This window comes from Centruroides sculpturatus, unplaced genomic scaffold (assembly GCF_000671375.1).
Source record: "Centruroides sculpturatus isolate CEXI.00-Female unplaced genomic scaffold, Cexi_2.0 scaffold335, whole genome shotgun sequence".
NCBI lineage: Eukaryota > Metazoa > Arthropoda > Arachnida > Scorpiones > Buthidae > Centruroides > Centruroides sculpturatus.
In genome coordinates this window covers 526,224-545,834 of record NW_019384713.1, presented here as the reverse complement: position 1 = coordinate 545,834, position 19,611 = coordinate 526,224, and the positions used below count along the sequence as shown (strand labels likewise).

Below are 19,611 nucleotides of genomic sequence, written 5' to 3'. Positions count from 1 at the left end.
TATTTTCTCATTTCACTCATTACTCCATTTATCCTTTAGTGTTATTTTTTTTAAAAAAAACTTTAAAATATAAAACTGCATTTTTTTGTATTTCCATAAAATTATAAATATAAAAATAGATTTCTCTGCTTTTATTTTATTATTTATTTTAATATCTTTACTTGTTTATCTTAATCTTTTATTAAACAATGACGTTCTCGATGTTTATATAACTAAAAGCATTAAAATAATATTTAAAATGAATAAAATATTTTCAAAAATATAATCTTTTCTGCAGAAAGATTTAAAAATCTAATATTAATGTTGTTTTAGAAAGAAAAATTAAAGCATTATTATTAAAGCTTTTAAATCTTAGTCGAGAATATTGCTTTATCTCATTTGTTGTAGATTCTTCATAATTGCTTTTATATATTATTTATCTATCAATAATATTCTGAGGCAGTACATTAGATTAATATTTTTTTTTTTAATTATCAATTCCCTTAAACAATGCCTGTAAGTATGCAAGATCTTTAAGCAGAAACTTTAAGTAAGCAACACGTTTAAGCGATAATGCACGACACATTACGCTTACACACTTTAGCATAACGTGTCGAAGATATTAAAGCAATACCTTTCATGCTGCTTTAATACATTTAATAAAAAATATATTGCTTTCTTTTTCTTAAAAAAACCTCCAATACTAGTTTTTTTTTCCTTTTATCTTTAAAGCAATACAAGATATATTGCTCGAGTATGAAATATAATCCTCCACTTAAGTACAAAATTATATTTCATAAAAGAAAATAGAAAAATATATAAATAAAGTTAATAAACCCTTTAAAATTGATCTACTTTTTGTTTTGTTTTTTTTTTTTTTACTTAAAATAAGCAATAAATATTGATAAAAAATACAAGTCAAAAAGGTATGATAATCATAAACATTTTTACCTATCTCCGTTTAGGGCACAGATGAGAAAGTTATGTTCCCTGAGGGAACATGTGATCAAAACAATCAATCTTTGTTCGCATCAATACACAGAAGATCATTGTCGGTGATTTCTGACCCAGTAGAAGGAGAGAAAGGTGAGATAGTTGCAAACGATGTTAGTGATAGCTCCTGAAATGTGACAGAGAAGTGGCCAACATTCTATGATGAATGATGGTGTTTGGAAGATGAGAGAAACAATAACCAAAAAGGAGAAGAAAGAAAAGGAAATAAAGGAAAAAATTGGCCGTATCCCCTTAAATGATTTCTACACTTTTCAAGGAAAAAAAAAGCCATTTTCTGACTGATGATTTCGATGGAGTCTACCTTAATTTTCTACTTAGAAAAATAAGCTAAAACTTTATAAACTTTTTAGGAAAATAATAGTAAATAATTAAATGATAATACACGAAAATAAATTTCTAAATTTAATATTTTCCTTTCCTATCTTTGTTTTAATATTTCACTTACCAATTGTGATTGTTGGATTTCTTCTTTACTTATCTGAGAAAATTGACGATTTTCTTATTCAAATTTATTATTTTTCCTTGAAGATGAAAGCTTTTTCTAGTAAAATGTAATGTTTGAATGTGGCCAAGTTGCAATTTTATTAAAATTAGACATTTGGAAAGTGAATAAGTATCATTTTTTTATACGGTAATACTTGCAAGTTGGATATAAAAAAAGGATAAAAAAGAAAAAACGTTAACTTCAAATCGATATTTTTAACGTTTTTACGCAGAATTAAACAGAGAAAAATCGTGTAAATAAATATATATACTTTTTATAAAATTCGATTCAGTTAAAAGTCTAATTTAATCTCATTGACACTTGTTGTAAACGGATAATTTAATGTTTACGATTCGATTATTTTGTAATTCTAAGTGGCAATCACGTTTTGATACTTAATACACCTTTATAATTACTTTAAAGATTTATTAATCGTGTAATTACGTGAATTATTAATATTTGCAACTGAGAAAATTGTTAAATAGTCAGAAAAATATCTCGTTTAAAGAAAAAAAGTCCAGTTTAAAAGAGAGAGAGAGAGAGAGATCCACTTAAGTCGTTAAAAATTTAAAGAACTGTCGTTAAATGTCTTACCTTTTAACGGAATTTCTCCTGTTTTTTTTAGTAAAATATAAAAGAAATTATACGCTTTTAACGATTTTAGTTTGCCACCTGTACAAGACAAGTCACTCTATTGTCCTTTTATTTCGGTTGTCCTTTAGTTTTCGTTGCTCTTTTATTTTATTTTTCCTTCTTTCTACCCTCACTTTCATTGCCAATGGCTCTACACCTTCAGGTGTAGACTCGTAAAAGTTTTCAGTAAAAAAAGGACAAAACAAGAAAACAATACCAGCATAAAAACTTGCTTGAAAACAGTATTAAAACTCCAACACAAGTTAAGTTATATTCCTTTCGTTTTCTGATTTAATGTTATTTTTCATCATCCCGTTGAATTTAATTAAAAAAAAAGGAGGAGGACATCTTTTCAAAACTGTAAATTAAGTTTACTACAGTTTTTCTTTTAAAAAAAGGAACTAAACGTGAAAAAAATGTCTTCTTTATTAAGCTTTGATTCAATCAAAGTTCAAGCATTGTATACGACTAAACAGAAAACTTCGACACAAAATCTTGTTTCATGAATTATTTTTCCATGAATTAGTATTAATCTTGCTTTAAAATAACTCTAAAAACAAAATTGAATAACCTACGTCACTGTTTATGCTTAAAAAATATTTATTTTCAAAGAGTCAAGCTTTAAACTTCGTGCTATTTGAATTGCTAATTTATCATTAAATATATCATCGTGATGAAAATCTACAATGGGACAAGCATAAATATTGATTTAAACAATTTAATTAATAATAGAAAGGTAAATTTTATATTTTTACAAATGAATTTTAAAATTTATACAATAAAATATTTGTTTATAATTTATAAATTTATCGTTTTAATTTAAAAAATAAAATAAACAATTCTTTAATTAAATTACATTTATTAACCAGAAAATTTGTTTAATTTTATGAATAACCGTAAATTACGTAACAATAAATTATTTCCAGTTCTTGATTGTTGAAACTGATTACATACATAAGTCTATTTACTGTAATTTATTAATTAAATAAATAAATTATCACATGGTTTGCGTGTAATCCATTACAACAATCGAAGGAAAATGATTTATTTAATCATAATTGAATTCAAGGTCAGAAATTCGCGAAACTGATTGAAATTACTAGAAATTGAACAATATAATGTTACCAGAAAATTAGTTTTAAAAGTAACTTACCGGAAAATCGGTAAATTTTATCGGAAATTCGGTTTAAAAGAAAGAAAAAAAAATATGTTTCAAGAGAGGGTAAAACATCTGGATGAATCAATGAAGTACTGGTACGAGAAGACATACTAAACACAATTAATCGAAAAATCGATTTAGCTAGTAATTAACCTAAATATATTTCCGTAAAATAAATAAATATAATAACCACTCGTTACAGTAATTCGTAAATGTTCTATTTTATTAAATTTTTTTTTAAAAAAGTTTAAATTATTATTATTTTTTATTATTATTCTTTCTATTTTCGAGTACAGCAAATCTACTTTTAATTATTCGACACTCTTAAATATTTTATAAAATATTCTTTTCTCATTTAAAGTATTTATCTCATTATAGTTAAACGATTATATATATTACTGTACAAGAAATAAATTCTGAAAGGTTTAACTTTATTGCATTCCTTTATCGTTTTTACAATAACGTGATCAGTTTTCTGGTCTAGGTTATAATCGAATTTTATGTAGCAAGATATTATTACTTTTATATCAAATTTGGAGTGTTTGTAATAGTAGTTAGTAGTGTTAGTAATTGTAATATGCCTAATTAATGTTTGCAGTTAGTAAGCATAAATTCTATTGCTTATTTTCAAGAGTTCTCGTGTTATATTTTTCTAAATTTTACATTATTTTAATAATTTTTACAAATTAAATAAACTCAAATTCTTATTGCTTCTTGCAGGTAATTTTACTAGAATTATGGAAATTACTCTTATGACAATTTAATTATCTGTTTCAAACTGAACAACAACAAAAATAAATTTTTTCTTCCTTTTTTTTTGGTTTAGTACAATAACCAAGAGGAAATTTAGTAGAAAATGTGTCCCTATAGGTAATACGTGACAGATTTTCTGCTATCTATTTTTTAAACAAGCTATTTCTCTGCGGCAAACCGCACGACAACAGAAAAGCGATTAGAAAAGGGAGGGAAGAAAAAAATTATCCTGAAAAATTTTCAACTCGTCATTTTTATAAAAATAATTTTATTAATATGAAGCAGTTTTTTTTAATATATTCCTTAAATTTTTCACTTTATGGACAACTATTTTTTTATATATTTAAAAGAAAGAAGAGGATTTTATAAAAACTAACAGGAAGAAAATTCTTTCTTTATCCATTTCGTCAATGCACCATCAATTTGTAATTACCTTCCTGACAAGTTATTGTGTCCATTTTCACCTTAGGGCTGTTTCCTCCTCAGCATCATCTTTGCTTTAGTGCAGTTTTATAACTTCAACAAGTATAACTATCTTTATTTTCCTATTTTCTGGATAGTAGCAGGTGCAATTTTCTCTCAAGGCAGATGATTTTTTTCTTCCCCTTCCCTTTTCTTTAAGATAAAATCCATTCTATTTTATTATTCTAAAGCTATAATAGATATTCTACACCTGGATGCAAACCATACGGGTTTTGGGTGATATTTAAATATTTACCATATATTTACAGCGTGTGGTACAAAGTATGTTTTTTAAACACGAAATTCTCTACGTGCAACAGAACTTTCACTGTATATAAGCATTATACATGTATGGTGTATCTATATATATATTTTTTCCTTTCTATAACCCCTGAGATTTTTTATATACAGAACATAACTTTAACGTTTATTTTATATGCATTTTTACTTATTAACAACTACATTTTATGTATGGGAGATTGATAATTTAGATAATTACGGATGGAAAATATTAAAAGAATGAATCTACATCATTAGTCTAAGAAATGATTATTCTTTTATTATTTCTAATATTTATTAAAGTGGAATTTTTTTTATTTTAATCTAGGAAAGAAAATAATTATGTAGCAATATTACTTTCCAATTAAAAATTGCAAAATTTGATAAAAGATTGGAAGATAGATGAGTATCATCGACATTTAATCTTTGTCAGGTAACGTTTACCTTTTTCTAATCACTATCAGGCTAATTACTCTCAGAAAACTATATTCTTTTTATTTTTATTTCTCTTGGATATAAAATTACTGAAGAGTAGTAAATTACAAGATTGACATGGTTCTTGTAATTTCGATAAAAATACAATTTTTTGTCATATTGATGTATGGATCATTATAATCCTATTCATGGCATTATCGACTGGAAGAAAGGAAAAAAAGAAAATTGCAGAGAAGAAAATACACAGTACTAGAATCCTCTCCCCTTATTTTTAAATGGATACTTAGATAAAACTCCCATTGATACCACTATTAAATTTATATAAATTATTATCATTGATATATCTTTGATAATTTTATCATTAAGAAAAGTTGATAAGAATCATCAATTATATTAACTTTATAAAGTAATACGATTGTACCAATGGAAGATACCATTGTATTTCTTTCATTATATTACTTCTAAATTATTATTATTAATTTGATAATTTTATATGGGATCATTAAGGAAGTGTGATAAGAAACATTATTAAAAATATCAAGATTTAATACATTAATATTCATTATATCAGCGGGAGATATCACTGAATATCTTTCATATAAATGATATTATTATTATATCTTATGTCATTAAGAAATTGAGATAAGGATCATCATTAATATTATTACAAGAGATTTAATAAATTTAATAATTATTATTGTGCGAGTATATCAATAGAAGATATCATTATATATCTTCCATTATTATAACTTTTAAATCGATATAAATAATTATAATTAATATATATTTGATAATTTTATTCTTTTTCGTCAACAGAGTGTAAGAATCATCATTCATATTATAATAAAGTATCAAGGATTTTAATAATATTAATTATAATTTTTTTAAATTAATTTTGTTTAAACGTTAAGAGATTATTTTAATTATATTATAATTAATATTATCTGGCTCGGTTTTAATTAATTAATTTTAATGAAGAGGAGTTGTAAAATTCCTTTTTTTCTTCTTTCTTTCTTTCTTCAGCTTTTAGAATTTTAATGTTTATTAAATTTTTTCGTGTGTTTTGCCTTTATTTTTTAATTAAAAAATTAATATATGCGAAGTTACAAATTAAAAGACGAATTATTTAAATGGAAATTTGAAGTAAAAGTTAATGAGATAAATTTATAAAATAAAATGTAAAAAAATTTTTAAATGGATGAGAGAAAATTTATTTTTAGTAATGTATTTTTTATAAGAGAAAAATATAAAGAAAAAAATATTAGAAATAGAATTTATATTTTGAATATTTTATTATAAAAATAAATATTTTCTAAATTTTATCAAATTAAAATATTTTTAAAAACAATTATTATTTTAATGAAAATTAAAGTAAAAATTTAAGGATAATCGATTTAAAATTTGAATAAGATGAAATACATTTATAGATTTTAATTTTCTATTATTCGGATGTGTTCTCCTTGTACAACATTATAAAGCATTATAAATAAAATATCCTTAGCGAAGCGTGCAACAAGGGGATATAGAAAATAACACACGAGATCTTTCCTCTTAAATGCATTCTAGATAACTGTTATCAGGAACATCCATTTGTGGGCTTTGCGAAGGACATATCCGGACAGTATACCCTTAACCGGAACTTCTGTGACGTCTTTTGCTCGTGCTGCAACGTACCATTTTTCACGTGATTCTCTCTCTCTCTCTACCTCTACTGTCATCAAATATCAGAACAAAAGGCATTGTCCTCAATTCTGCAATCGAGACAAACAGATGATTGCACTAGTCTATGTTTGACTCTAAGAGATTTTCCAATATATACTTCACTGTTAAGATAAAAATTACATTGATCTATAGCTTTATTTTCGTCTCATCACGTGATACTTAAGGCCTTCTGTACACGTGAACACGCAAACTAGTTACCAGTTACTCGCTCTTTATTATAATGAAGTACTACCTATATTTTCTTTTAAAAATGTCAAAGTATTAACGGGTGAATGAATAATTCAATCGCCGTTATCTTTATGGGTTTGCGCTTGGACTAATACATGTGACCGTGACGTAATTCAGCATATCCTATTGGCTGCAAGTTAGAACATAAGGCACGTGGAAGACACGACCCACTCACACCATGTGTTGGACGGAGAGTGCACTTTCAACATGGCAGCTAGTCAGGCAGCCAATACATCTCGCTTACTGTACGCTCTGGTGCTGTTACTCTACGTAGGACTGATAATCAATGCATATTTTACAATAAGGATTTACACGTCATTAAAACACGAATGTGAAACTGTTAATCACATAATAGAAGATGATAATTCGCATAAGAGAGCCAAGAGAGATGCTGCAATTGATGTATCGCCATCGGATGAATCGCTGCTGCTAACATCCTATTCCAAGTTATCTGTAAGTTTGCTCCTTCCTATTTATAACCTTATTTTCATCCCCTTAACGTGTAAATTAATTCACTTTCGTAAGAATTCACATCCAAATTTCTCTTTACTGTACGTATCTAGATTAAATTATATCTGAATTGTTACAGATACGTCACATCCCTTAGCGTAAATAAATTACCATATTTAGGAGGACAACAGACCAAAATAAAATTTTCTCCGCTTTAAAGAACAATCAAATCTATCTAAATTATTAATAAATAATTTAATTTTGATATCGTAAATTAATATTTTATTTCTTGGAAAGTTAATTATTTATGGCTTCGACGTAATAGCGTTTTATGGCTGTGTCCACTACCTTCGTTGGTTACACTACTCAAATTTATGAGGTTAGGAATGTGCTTTCTCACCTGACTAATACTTCCTATCCACTTTTAAAAGTCAATAATTTCAAAGCTTTATTGCTTTTTTTTTGTTAGATGCCTGTAAATAAAACAAATTAGTCGATAATATTTGAAATTCTATTATACCTTTCACCTGAAATTTGCTTTGCATATCATTTATCTTGGTTTGTTCCACTGCTACACCTACCTGCCACCTACTTATTAGCATTTTAATTCATTTAATTATGATATAACAATCGGTACTTACGAGAATTCCAGTGGATTTTAAAATTCCTCGACTGGAAAAATTATATAAAGGGTGATAAAATAGTTTCTATAAATGTATAAACACGGACAACATTTAAAATGCGTAACAATATAACCGAATAATCTGTGTTTATTTTGTCGTAACACATTACGTGACTCGTTTAATTATTGATTAGTGTTTCCTCATTAAATAATGATTTTTGATAGATGAAGTGTATGGTACAGATTCGGGCAATTCAACAGTTTCTCACTACGTGACTGTAACATGGCCTGACTTGCTTTATTGATTACCTAGATACTTCCTCCATCATATGATTCCACAGCGTAAACATAAGTATCCCCCTATATATCTGCATAATACAAGCACTTTAACATACAACTCGTAGTACACATATGTAATTTTATATTGTAGAAATGCAACTACACGAACGACCAATCTGCAAAGATAATTAAATGTTCTCCACTCTATTTTTATCCTCATAAAAATACGCTTTAAAAAATAAGTAAAGAAAAAGAATTTAATTTTTTCCTTTTATTAGGTTTAAAAAACTCGCCTCGACTAAATGTTTCTATAAAATCTAATGTCGAGCTTGTCCTAATTTAATAATATTTTATCAATTTTCTTATAGTATTTAAAATATTTCAGTAAGTTTAACTTAAATCTAATTAGTCGAGTAGTACTTTATGAGAAAATGTATAAATAACGTACTATAAAAATAATAATTTCTATGGATTTTTATTATTATTATTTTTTTTTAAATCTGTACGACTTTTAAGTTATTAGTTTTTACCCCCCCCCCTTCTACACTTTTTACTTTTCTAGATTGATTGAATTTCTTAGGAGTAAAGTGGTATTGCGGTTCAGAATATTGCTTTTTATTTCTTTCTACAGTGAAGAGCGTAAATGAAACTACTATAGAGCTTTTATTTAAAGGTGTTTTTAGAGGTAACAAGTTTCTTTCTGAAGTTTTTCTTCAGCTGTTACTAATGCCAGCATACAGGAAGGTAGATGAGATTCCATTGCTATAGATGGATCTCATCAGGTAGTCCTCTCAACATTAATTCGCTTCAAGGATTTTATTCAACGCATTGGCTCTCATTTGAATACAAAAGTTGTGTTTATGCTACAATGAGCCGCGCGCACACACTTGTTATAAAACCAAATTTTTTAACTTTATGACTTCTAGAAAAAAAAAACTTCCAACAAAATTCTATTCTATACTGTATAACTTTTAAATATATTCTTTACTTTAGGAGAAAATTATGCTGTTTTTAGTTCTATTTATATATTATTATGATAATTATTTACAGTTTTAAAGGTGTTTTTTAAATGTTTTAAGATTGTGGATAATTATTTAAAAATTTATAAAGAAATTTTTTTGTAAATTCATCATTTTAAATAAATGGCACGGATGTGTATGCAAGTTTACTGTAACATATACATTAAAGCGTATTTTATTTATTTTCCTATAAATAACCTTCATTTATGCATATATATCCAGTAAATATTTGTATTTTTCTTTGCTCGGTATGTTTTTATTCGTTTTTTATCAATATTTTCCTTACTCCTTTATCTAGCAAACGATAATATTTCTTTCATGCGAAATGTTTTTCTAGTATTAAAATTAATATAATATATATAATTAAATTATATAAAACTCAATGAGAAATAATACCCAAGGTAAATCTATTTAATAACTTAAAAATGTACAAAAACTATGCAAAAATTTTTTTAAATTTCTAAGCGAATAGTTTAAATAAATGCATTTTTAAATATAATTTGTAAATTTAAAACGTTCGGTTGCGACGCGACGACGCGAAAGTTGCGACAGTACGCGACGCGAACTATAGACAAAAATGTCAATAACTTCTGTTTCTTATATTAGACTGTCCTGAAAATCGATTAACTTACAGAAATGGAGAATTTTTGATACAAAATATCGTGTTTTGTTACTTTATTCTGGTTTTCTCAATTATAACAAAGCTGTTAAACAGATATATTAACACAAAAAACGCGTAGACATACAGACAGATGTCGATTCAAAAACACGTTTATTGATCACAATACACACACTTTTACTCATAAACAATGCTTTTTCTCATATCTACTAAACATTACAGAATCAAATATTAATGAACTGAGAAACATCGTTAATATTTTATAATAAATATTCATGAATATTCCTTTAGATTATCAAACGCGAATATTTTTATTTTGTTGTTTCTTATGAACGATATTCAAAAAATTACTTATATATTTTCTCTCCTTTTTATCTCTTAATACTTATTTTTGTTTTATTTTCCATAATATTGTGATCCTTAAAAATATTTTAAACACAATTATATCTTTTATTTTTCCTTAAAAATATTAATTTATATTCCTTTAGCTTTATATTTATATCTTTGATTATGTTTTAAATATTCTCTACTTCCTTTGTCCTTAAATATTTTTCCTGTTTTATTTTCTAAAATTGCTTGGTCCTTGAAGATATTTTAAAAGTAATTCTTATTTTATATTGTTTCTTTAAAATATTCATTTTCTTTCTAACTTTATTCTTACATCTATTTTTAATATTCTTATGCTTAATATCTATATGCTTCTATATACTTTTATATACAATCTCTATTTTTGGTACTTATACGTTAAATATCTTTCATATTTTCTTCGCTTCTGTATATAACCTAGGATATTGTTTTCACTTGCCTCCCTCACTTCTACATACAACTTTGAATATTCTTTTCAATTCTCTTTCTCACTTCTATATGCAACCTTGAATATTCTTTTCTATTTCTCTTTCTACCTCTATATACCATCATAAATATTCTTTCACATCCCTTACCTACTTTTACATAAAACCTTGAATATTCTTTTCACTTCTCTTCCCACTTTTATATACAATCTTAAATATTCTTTACACTACTCTTTCCTACTTCTACATGCAACCTTGAATATTCTTTTCTATTTCACTTTCCCACTTCTATACACCATCATGTATATTCTTTCACTTCTCTTCCCCATTTCTACATACAACGTTGAATATTTTTGCGTTTTTCTTTCCCACAAAATCCTTTAAAAATAATATTTTTCTTATAATTCTCCTTTAAAATATTACCTATTTTTCTTACTCTTCTTGAGTCCATTATCGAAACTCTTATATTCAATACAGTTTTTAGTTTAGTATCCATCATATTAATTAATATTTCTTTGAGTTATATTTACATATACCTTTAAATCTTCATTTTTATTCTACATTTCACAATAGTACGATGCTAAAAATATCTTAGATTGCAATTTTTGTCTTTATTTCTCTTTAAAAATATTAATTTTCCTTCCAGTTCTCCTTCCTTCATCCATTATCGATATTCTAATGTTCACATTCTAACAGGTTCTTGTACTATGTTATTTAGTTAGTTAAAAAAAAAAGGTAGTAACTCGAAACGAATTAAGACGATAGAACAAAAAGATAGACCCTTTTTTTCCTTTTCTTTTTTAAATAAAAAGGATTCGATTTTTCACTTTATAGTAAAAAGTAGCAAGTTTAAATGTCGTAACTTGTACGTCAATCAAAGTCAATACAGGTCAATGTTTTGAAAATTCTTTACTTGAAACTGAATGCATCAACGGAATTCATTTGTAAATGTTATTTGCTTACTAAACAGTAATTTAATTTCGCTTAAATCTTTTATTTTTTGTGGAAATAATGCTTATACATTAGTTAAATTTAGTATATTTTGAAAAATGAAAAATTTGCAACATGTTTTTATGATACACATTACAGAGAATAAGGGCTGTAATTTTCAATATGTACATTTACAGCGGTACACAATATAAATACATTTCATAAAATATTATATATATTTATGAATATGTTTTATATATGAGTGCAATAAATATTTATTTTTCCTCTTTTTTTTAAATGTTTTTATATCTATTTTTGATATTGTTCTTGGACTTTTTAATACCAGAAAAATATTTTCCTGTTATTCTTACTTGTTTGTTTGCTTTTTCGTTGGATTTATGTTTCACATCGGTTTGTAGTTTCTTTGTGAACATATTTTTCACTTCAGTTTCCTTTTCTTAAAGTATTTTTTCAACATCAATTTCCGCTTCTTACGTATTTTTTTCATAGAAGTTTATAGATACTTTTTAAATCTTTTCCATCAGAAAATTGCTCATTTCACTGCTGATGATAAAAATGAGTAAATTTCATTTTTTAATTTGAAATTTTTTGACAAAATTTTGAATAATATACATGTTCCTGTGCCTATTTATCATTAACTCGTTTTACAGCTGTTATACGTATAAACTTTATTTTAAAACTTAAAAATTTTTATGGTATATGTTTTAAAAAAGTGTATATAATTAATCATATTTTTACATCAATTTAATTAATATGCTATCCATTTCACAGCTGAAAATACAAAATTTTTCTATTTCACAGCTGATTAAAAATGTTTGTCCATTTCATAGCTGATAATACAAAATTTCNTTTCTCCTGTTTTTTTTAGTAAAATATAAAAGAAATTATACGCTTTTAACGATTTTAGTTTGCCACCTGTACAAGACAAGTCACTCTATTGTCCTTTTATTTCGGTTGTCCTTTAGTTTTCGTTGCTCTTTTATTTTATTTTTCCTTCTTTCTACCCTCACTTTCATTGCCAATGGCTCTACACCTTCAGGTGTAGACTCGTAAAAGTTTTCAGTAAAAAAAGGACAAAACAAGAAAACAATACCAGCATAAAAACTTGCTTGAAAACAGTATTAAAACTCCAACACAAGTTAAGTTATATTCCTTTCGTTTTCTGATTTAATGTTATTTTTCATCATCCCGTTGAATTTAATTAAAAAAAAAGGAGGAGGACATCTTTTCAAAACTGTAAATTAAGTTTACTACAGTTTTTCTTTTAAAAAAAGGAACTAAACGTGAAAAAAATGTCTTCTTTATTAAGCTTTGATTCAATCAAAGTTCAAGCATTGTATACGACTAAACAGAAAACTTCGACACAAAATCTTGTTTCATGAATTATTTTTCCATGAATTAGTATTAATCTTGCTTTAAAATAACTCTAAAAACAAAATTGAATAACCTACGTCACTGTTTATGCTTAAAAAATATTTATTTTCAAAGAGTCAAGCTTTAAACTTCGTGCTATTTGAATTGCTAATTTATCATTAAATATATCATCGTGATGAAAATCTACAATGGGACAAGCATAAATATTGATTTAAACAATTTAATTAATAATAGAAAGGTAAATTTTATATTTTTACAAATGAATTTTAAAATTTATAAATTCATACACGTGTAGAATTAAACATTATAACAATAGGATTGAAATTTAGTTTGTGACACGAAATTTAAATTATTATACTTATTATTATTATTAAAGATATAAAATTAAAATTCTGTTTGCAGATTTCTAATTTTTTTTATACAAATTAGAATTTATTAAAATGAATTAAGCCAGTTATATTCGATTAATTAAATAATATTAATCGATAGTTTAAGTATAATTTGTAAATAATTATTCGATAGGAAATCGAAGTTGATAACAAGCTAACCAATCACTAATAATGTTTAATGCTGATAGCTTGAGTAATACTCGATAATACACATAATCACGATAATTGATCTGGATAATTATCCATTGTTTAATCAAGTAAAAGATACTCATTCTCATTAAAAATATATTAAAGAATAGAGAAATTTAACTTGTGAAAATGTTTTCCTGTTTTATTTTCTAAAATTGCTTGGTCCTTGAAGATANTATTATATTTTTTTTATATGTTACCAAACTGATAAAAGTGATTTTTCTTCATTTTCTAACAGAAAAACGTTAGTAAAATTGATATAAAAATTGAATTTTAGCCTTTAATCTATTTTAAAAAATATCTTAATATAAAGCTAATCAAATTTAACGGAAAGAAATTAAAATTTTTAACTTCCTATTGATGTGTTTTTTACTCGATACTCGAATCTCGATTTAAAGAATCCTTTACTGTACCAGCATCTTTAAACTTTTTCTAAACTCAAGTAAACTTTTGTATATATATATATTATTAAGTGAGTTAGGGACTTCAAGCTTTATTATAAGTGTTCGAGTTATTCTTAAAACGTCATAACAGTCAACATATGTAATCTCTTCAAACCACCAGGTCCCTTCTGGACCTCTATTTATAGTGAGGCCGCAATACTCTCTTCTGAGAATTCTATATAAAGTAAAATAGTTTGAAAGGCATTTCCTCTTAACATACACTTTATATATTGATGTTTTGTGATTTCTTTATTCAATATTTTACAGGCAGAGAGAGAATTATATTTTTCTATAATGTTAAGAAATGATATTAAATTTTTTTCTCTGTTATTGCTTTATCGATTTTTTTAAAAGATTTCATCAAAACTTGTGATTTATAACCGCATAAAAGCATATGAATCATCCAAAAAATGTATTATCTTACCTCACTGGCCATTATTATATAGAAGAAAAAAATTCACAGAGTAACTTAATCAATTCTTCTCCTTAAAAAAACACTAAAATTCTCGTTGAAAAAAAATGAAAGAAGGTATAAATATATATTAATCCCATCACGAAGTTATTATCTGTTGTATTATCAGTTAATGCGAATTATCAGCAAAGAGAAGTGCTAGTTATTACCTCCTTTTTTCATCCATATTCAGGTTAGTTATTTTTTTCCCCTCCTTTCTTTTCATGTTTTGGTTAAGATCATATTTCTTCTTTCAAATTCAATTTTTTTTAATTCTGGTTAGCATTATCTTTTCTTCCATGATGTATTTATTATCACGCTATATTATAATAAGCATCATTCATGTTTCTTTAGTATTCTTGCTGGCATGTTCAATTATTTTTCACCGTTCTTGTTATCATTTTTCTCTTTAATTCTCATTTTTCTGATTAGAATTTTCTTTTCTGGTGCATTGTTTAGTTATCCTTCTTTCTGTTATATATATAGGGGAGACCGGGGCAAGATCGGCATGTTAAGCTTTACTTAAATTTTGTGTAATAAATACTGCTGTAAACTGAAAAAAAAGCTTTGCATATTGTCTATTGGAATGTTACCTTACTATAGAACTGGTTAAAATCAGTTTGGAAATAAAAATAATTAAAATAATTACAACTTTACAAGAAGAGAGAAATTGACGAAGTTGCCCCGGGTATAGGGGCAAGATCGGCAACTTCTCTCTTTTTGTAAAGTTGTAATTATTTTAATTATTTTTATTAAAGTTGCCCCTGGTATAGGGGCAACAGTAATGGGGCAAGATAGGCACGTATATAAAATTATGTTATTAACAATGTATAAGTTGGAATTCACTATTAAAACAAAGAAATACAAATCCAACACCCATTTAATATTATTACAACGAAATGCAAGTTCAAAGACATATATACATGAATAACAAATGCAAACATGTTTTCATTTATCATCTGTTTGATTTTTATCCTTTGCTTCTAATGTGGCTTTATGTTGCCGATCTTACCCCGCTAGTCATGATTTCGAAACATTAAGTACAACCCTGAGAACAGAATGCCAAGCCACGATCTGGCCACGTGAATAAGTTGAAGTTACATCCTTCTAACAGGAAAAGTAACTTTCGTTATCATGGAATTATAACAAAACCTGCCAATTCAATATAAATGGAAAAAAAATATTATATGGAATTGAACGAAAATGAAAATTTGCTTGATAATTCAACTACGCTTGTTGGAGAACAATAAAAACACTACACTCAACAAGCCACCAATAAAACTCAACTGCCTAACCTATAACCAAAGTCTCCTTTTAATTTGTTTTTAAAAAAAAGCGCTTGACAAACTTGCCCCGCATGCCGAAGTTGCCCCGGTCTCCCCTATATATATATTTTCTGCTGTTTACATGTGAAATTTTAATGAAAATATCTTGCTTTTTAGTTTTCTATTTTAAATGTTTCAGATAAGATTTTCTCTTCTAGCGCTGGACATAGGGGTCATCTACACACCAGGGACTTCTAATACATAGATGTAGAAAGAGACAATCAGTTTGGATAAAGAAATGAGAATAGTGTGCGACCCGAAATATCTATCAATATAATAAATGATTAAGCTCTGGATTGAAATTTTAATCTGAATTGATAATTTAGAAGTTTTATTTACATATCTGATTTCATTCTTATCATTATTCCTTCTCGTGACTGCTACTTTATGATTCTTTCATGAAATATCAAAGAAATCAAAGTTTGATTTCTTTGATATTTTAATTGTCACGCGGTTATCTGACCACGTAATAAAGTATTAACGTTTTGTCGGATTCGAATCCGGTCCACACCCCATAATTTATCACAAGTAATGGAGGATACTCCCATAATTTATCGTTCCTCATCATTCACTCGTACAGTCATCTCTATTGGAATGAGGCCCACTATGGGCTTAATTATTGCATTAACGAACATTAATTAACTAACCACAGACAAAAAGAAGACAATCTCTTCACTTTTATTGGATTTTTTTTATATGTTACCAAACTGATAAAAGTGATTTTTCTTCATTTTCTAACAGAAAAACGTTAGTAAAATTGATATAAAAATTGAATTTTAGCCTTTAATCTATTTTAAAAAATATCTTAATATAGAGCTAATCAAATTTAACGGAAAGAAATTAAAATTTTTAACTTCCTATTGATGTGTTTTTTACTCGATACTCGAATCTCGATTTAAAGAATCCTTTACTGNAGTTGAAGACAATATTTATAGATAATTATACGTTAATAGTTAAACTATATAATAATAATTTATAAAAATATATATTAAGAACAGCACCAAAAATCTGTCATTATGACGTAAGAACTCGCAGCACGATTTTTCAAGACAGATTTCTACAGAAATTATCCAGTAAAAAATTTTTAAAAAATCGATTCCTAATGGTGTTAATACACAAAACTTTTAATAAAAGTACAAAATTGCTAGTTATTTATTTAAAAAAATAAATAAATAAAAGGAATTTAAAGCACGTATCTAGACATTACAAGAATTGTAAATTGCACGAATATGATAGAAGAATATCAGAAGATTTCTCATTTTCTTCAGTAAAATTTAGTTAAAGCGAGTAAAATCCGTAAGAATAATTGAATAATTATTTTAAATAAACGATAGAAGAGAACTTATAAGAAAATCTATCTAATTTGTAACCTCTTACGTAAGCTCCTGAAGCGGAACGAAGTGGATTATACAAAATCCTAGGCAAAATATCAAAACATTTATTTATTAAAATATTCTTAAAATAAAGACTTATAAAAATTAATTTATAATCATCTTAAAATATTCGTTTAATTTCGTGTTTTTCAAGCGTAATCTTACACTCGACATTCTCTTTCATGTATAATTTTTATCTTAATAATACAGGAAAATTTTATGAAAATTTATTTATTAAGAGTTAACAATTCTATTAATAAATTAATGGAAAAATAACTTTTTATTTTTTCATTAATCATCAGGAACTAAAAATGGAATTTTCCATGATAGGGAGCAAAAGTAGAATTTTCCATAATCAGGAGTCAAAGTAGAATATTTTTCCCATAATCGGAAATCAAAATAGACTTTTTCCATAATCAGGAGTAAAAATCAGAAGTAAAAGTTCTATTTTTTTTTTTTTTTAATTCTTCAATCTTATTCCTTTCTTGCATCACCATCCTTTTCTTAGTATCAATTTCCTCCACTTGATAAATTATCAAAGCAATAAATGAGAGTAGAATTTTTTGTTTTATTTTCCCTTTTTTTTTAATTTCGTCCAATCATAAGTTTCGGTACATTTTGATTTCCTTAGAGACATTTAATTCTTTCATGGAAAAAAAGAGGGGAAACGTCAAAGATTCGAGTTGGAAAGTAGCAGAGTAAATACGTGTTTTCGATCGAAGGGTTGACTTTTGCACTCTCTACTATTGGCTTTCGTAGTGCTGTAACACAAATATCACTGGTCCAATGGGTATTATCTTTCCACATTTCTTATTGGTTCAGAAAGTTTTCTGTTAAAATAAAATATGTGTAATGGAAGTAGTTGGTTCGATGTTTTTTGGTGTTGAATTATGCAAGAAGCCTTCTATCTAAAAATACTCCTCCCCCCTTTTTTTAATGGATTGAATAACTGAATGGAAAGGTTCGTCCATTCTTCTGTGAATATTTAAGATGAGAAGATTTTTCACAAACGACCTTGTTCATCGAAATTGCTTTGAATAAGAAAATTGATGAATCTTTAAATATTTCTATCCATATATCGATACCCTTTGCCATCGATGATAATGGCAATATCAATAATATATCGATGGAAGTCATTTATATTCATTGACGTTGTAATGAATTACGTGAATTTCTAATTCCAATTTCGGATGGATTTTCGCCAAGATGTCGAGGATTTACGAGAAATTCGGTTCAAATAATTCGAAATTAATTAAATTATAGTGTTAATAAATTTATATTAACTGCAAAAATCTATAAATTAACTTGTGTTGATAATTTATGAATTAGTGGATGTTTCATAATTAAGTTGTGATTTAATGTTTATGTTTTCAGTAAGTGCGTCAAGAGGCTCCTTCTACAGGAAACAATAAGTAAAATTACATAATTAACAAGTTTAAACATGTTTTGTATTAGTGTAGAATTAGAAAAAGCGTTCCTGGTGTGTTCTTATGCGTGCCTTTAATTTTCACTTAAGATTGGAGCCGTATCAAGGACCAAATAACTAATTAATCTAAATTTTGATAAGTGAAATATATTAATGGATATAAGTAACAGCGAATTACTAAATAAGATGAAAAAATATAAGTTGAGCTATCTTTTATGTAATAGAATTCGATACGGATATATATTGAGTTTTTACAAAAGTAAAAACTGAGTTTCTCTGCAATATTATTAAATTTATGACAAAATTGAGTAGTTTGAGAATAAAAAGTCACGAATTTATATTTATTTCAAGAAAAAACACTTTAATTTACTTTAGTATATATGTCCTATTTACATTGCTATTTTAAAAATCCATTGCGAAATTCTACAGTAGCAATTTATTTAAATTTTATATAAAAATCAAAATCTCGGATATACATGACAGAGATTTACTGAATACGATCGCCCAAACTTATTAAATTATCGAAAAATTCAAAAATTTCTTACACTTTTACAAATATATCAAATAACTTCAAAAAAACTTTCAATTCATAAAATCCTATAAACAAAATAAGGTAAGAAAACATTCAATAATAAAAAATAAGTTTCTTTTTGATATTTTAAAGCTGAAAAAAGAAAAATAAATTTAATTTCAATAATTTTTCAACTTTAAAATGTCAATTTTGTTATGGTAGAAAAACAAACCTATATATATATATATATA

At 26.1% G+C, this 19,611-nt stretch overlaps 1 protein-coding gene across 1 annotated transcript in view; it reads left to right on the top strand.

Annotated features, from left to right (window-relative positions):
• The first annotated feature begins 6,998 nt into the window (after window positions 1-6,998).
• The window catches only part of LOC111627884 (noelin-like), an 88,686-nt gene continuing 76,073 nt past the window's right edge, over window positions 6,999-19,611 (top strand). Inside the window, exon 1 of the mRNA XM_023371566.1 lies at window positions 6,999-7,601. Coding sequence (XP_023227334.1) covers window positions 7,356-7,601 — 246 coding nt within the window. The 5' untranslated portion in view covers window positions 6,999-7,355. The remainder of the gene's footprint in view (window positions 7,602-19,611) is intronic.